Source organism: Nicotiana tomentosiformis, chromosome 5 (genome assembly GCF_000390325.3).
Source record: "Nicotiana tomentosiformis chromosome 5, ASM39032v3, whole genome shotgun sequence".
NCBI classification, from domain to species: domain Eukaryota; kingdom Viridiplantae; phylum Streptophyta; class Magnoliopsida; order Solanales; family Solanaceae; genus Nicotiana; species Nicotiana tomentosiformis.
This window is the reverse complement of record NC_090816.1, coordinates 73,570,383-73,573,898: the sequence shown is the minus strand read 5'-3', so window position 1 is coordinate 73,573,898 and position 3,516 is coordinate 73,570,383. Positions and strand designations below refer to the sequence as shown.

Below are 3,516 nucleotides of genomic sequence, written 5' to 3'. Positions count from 1 at the left end.
ACCAAACCATGATCGAAGATGAATTTGAAAATGCAGCCCCTTGGCCTGGGAGGTCTCTAGGAGATTATGCCAGACCGGTGTACAACCAACAACAGTCTAGCGTGAGGCCCCCGCCAATTGATGCCAATAATTTTGAACTCAAACAGGGAGTCATCCAGACCATTCAAAACAACTGCATATTCAGAGGCAAACCCAATGAAGATCTAACAACCATCTGATGGACTTCGACGAAATTATGAACACATTCCGCTATAATGGAGCATCACATAATGCCATCTACCTCAGAGCATTCCCTTTCTCACTTAAGGATGATGCAAACCAGTGGTTGAGAAGTCTGCCTACAGGGTCAATTCGTACGTGGGAGGAGATGACTACCATGTTCTTAGAAAAACATTTTTCTGCTGCTAAGATTGGACGAATGAGGAAAGAGATTCACCATTTCAGCCAAGGTGAAGGGGAGACAGTGTTCGAGGCATGGAAACGATTTAAGGAGCTATTGTGGAGGTGCCCTCATAACGGAATGGAGCAATGGATGCAACTCCAGGACTTCTGGGACAGATTAAACCTGACATCAAGGAGATTGCTGAATAGTGCGGTTACAGGTCCTCTGATGAAGAAAACCCCTAAAGTGATTGTCACACTTCTGAATGAACTATCCGTTGACCATGGGGATCGAAGAAGATCATCAGGGGTGCACCAAGTAGAATCGTCGGTAGCAATGCAAGCTCAATTTTCAGCTATGGCTAAGGACATTAAGCAACTGACGATAGCTCAGGTGCAAAATCAACCACAAGTGGGATGTAACATGTATGGATTGGGACACCCTACACATGAGTGTCAAGCTACAGCTGAGGAAGTCAACGCTGTGTGGAACTTTAATAGAGGAAACTACCAATGTGGGAATAACTATAATACTATGGGTCAAAGACATTCAGGTTTTTCATGAAGTTCACCTGGGGGTACCGCTAATGCGTGGCAACAAAATAACTCTAGACCCCAGGGACAAGGAACTCCAACATTGCAAAGTCAGTAGAGGCAGCAATTTCAGCCTCAACAGACCATTCAGTCAGGCATAGAAGATCTCATGAGGCCTTCATTTTGAAAACTGATTAGAGGCTTAAAACTCATAGCGCAGCTATACGGGAACATGGAGCAGCTATCAAAGAAATAGGTACTGGTTTTCGAAATATGGAAACACAGGTTGGGCAGCTAGCCACTCTTTTGTCTGAGAGGATTCCAGGAATTCTCCCTACTGATACTGAGAGAAATCCTAAAGAAACAGTAAATGTTGTAACTCTAAGAAGTGGACAAGTATTGAAAGATCCCACTCCAGTCCAAAAAGATTTGGAACTTGAAAAAGAAAGTGGGGAGCGACTGAAAAAAGAGGTTGATAAGAAGAAGAAAGGCAAGAAGCAAATGAGAAAAAGAAGGAAGAAAAGTCAAGAACGGAGGAACCCAAGGAGAGCAAGTATATGCCTGTTTTACCTTTCCCTCAAAAGCAAAGTAGAGAAAAGTTGGACAAGCAGTTTGGGAGATTTCTGGATGTGCTGAAACAGGTTCATGTAAACTTATCATTCACAGAAGTGCTCTCACAAATGCCGTCTTATGCTAAATTTTTGAAGGAGATCCTTACAAAGAAGAGGAAAGTAGAGGAGACCTCTGTGGTCAAGCTTACTATAACACCTCATGTTTTTGTACGTGAAAGTACGTTGTAAGTCAATTGATGTAAGTTTGAAAATGAGATCCTCTTTGAATGTATATAAAGTGATTTAATGATGTTACGTCCCATTTTTGCAAGCCTTTAAGAGTTATCATTTGGGGACAAATGTTTCTAAGGGGACATGTTGTTACACCCCGTACATCAGACGTCACTGTCATTATAGGATTATCTAATATAATCTCAAAAAGGACAAAATCTTTCTACAAGGATAAGAAAGGTTTATCGAAGTCTTAAGTAAGTTAAGATGAATATGAGACTTGTTAATCATCATTTAAATGAGTTTAAAGTTATGATATGACTATATATGATATTTGGATATGAAATATAAAGGTTGGAAAAAATCTAATTTAAGATGCGGAAAAACCGATTAAGGATTTGCCTTGTAATGAAGCTTTTTGAGAAATATATTTTGTATGCTTTATAATGTAATTTTGGGACATATTATATACCAAATTGAAGGTATTTGAGTCTAGTTTCTGACGCATTTAACCGTTCATCAATACGATATCGGAGTAGAGAGATATTCACGTTTTTGTGAGACTGTGCAAGCAGCACCCATGGGACCCACAAAGTCGGGGAAAATTTCCAGCTTGTATTTAAGTCAATTCTCCATCGTTTTAACTCATTTTTCTGGTCCAAAATAGTTCCTAAATCATCCTAAATGCTCTCCAATGGTTCCTCCGTGATTCTAGGGTGAGAAAAGATGAAAACATGAATCCAATGCTAGAAATCCCGTGGTGCTTGCCAGATCGTAGTTCTTCGTCTTGTGGCTATTTTGAAGGGTTCTTCAAAGGTAGTAACCTCAGATTTCATGTTTTTCTTGTTTATTAAGGTAATAGTCAGTCCCTCCTTCATATATATATATATATATATATATATATATATATATATATATATATATATATATATATTAGATTTTCAAGGCGAACTACAAGTGTTTACACACCAACTTGAACACCAAAAGTTGATTGAAGAAGAGAATACAACACCTATAGTGTTACAGTATTATTGAGGATAGTTGTGGGTTGTGCTTAGATGAAATTTCATGTTGTTTCTACTGTTTAAGGTAAGTATAAAATCCTACTACATGTACTTGAATTGTTTTGTGTGTTGGTTGCATTATTTGAGCAAAATACTACAAGAGGAGACTTGAAATAGTTTGAGATGTTATGGGTTTTAATGGATTGTTTTGGAAAGGTTGTTTCCATGAATTATAAATGTCTGGAAACTGGGGAAAATAACTTGATTATGATATGGTTTCTGTTGTTATGCATGTATATATGTTTATCAAGTGAATTGGTGAAAGAAGTATATGAAACTTGAGATTGAAAGTGAAGATTAGCTTAAGTCACTTCTATGGTGTTGTATTGCCATTGAGGGCTGTTGTAAGCTAAATATAACTTGGATTTTGACTTGAAGCTACTGTAGGAGGCATGTATATTGTGTTCTTGGATGTGCTTAAGGTTATCTTGACATTGATTAAGATAAATGGATGGACTAGACATGAACTAGTGAATAAAGTTGCTAATTAAGGATAATTGGAGTTGTGGATTATTTTCTTTGTTATAAATATATTGTATAAGGATGGAATCATTGATGAATGAATTCATTATCATGTTAATGATACTAGTAAGTTAAATTAAGAAGTCTATAAGGGGTGATATGGGGTATACAGATTCCAATTGAGCTTGTAGCTCGTCGTGAAGTAGTTGTGACTTGTTGTTGTTATATGATGTTTTGTTATTGATAATTATGTATTGCTGGATTTCTCTGGTCATTGTTGTTGGTATATGGTA

The 3,516-nt window shown here is 37.4% G+C and overlaps 1 protein-coding gene across 1 annotated transcript; it reads left to right on the top strand.

The window, feature by feature from the left end:
- The first annotated feature begins 235 nt into the window (after window positions 1-235).
- On the top strand, window positions 236-3,252 carry LOC104098686 (uncharacterized). Its single transcript, XM_070176308.1, has 4 exons — window positions 236-935; window positions 1,136-1,468; window positions 1,582-1,704; window positions 3,140-3,252. The coding sequence occupies exons 1-4, from the start codon at window positions 236-238 to the stop codon at window positions 3,250-3,252; spliced, it is 1,269 nt and encodes a 422-aa protein (XP_070032409.1).
- Window positions 3,253-3,516: the final 264 nt, after the last annotated feature.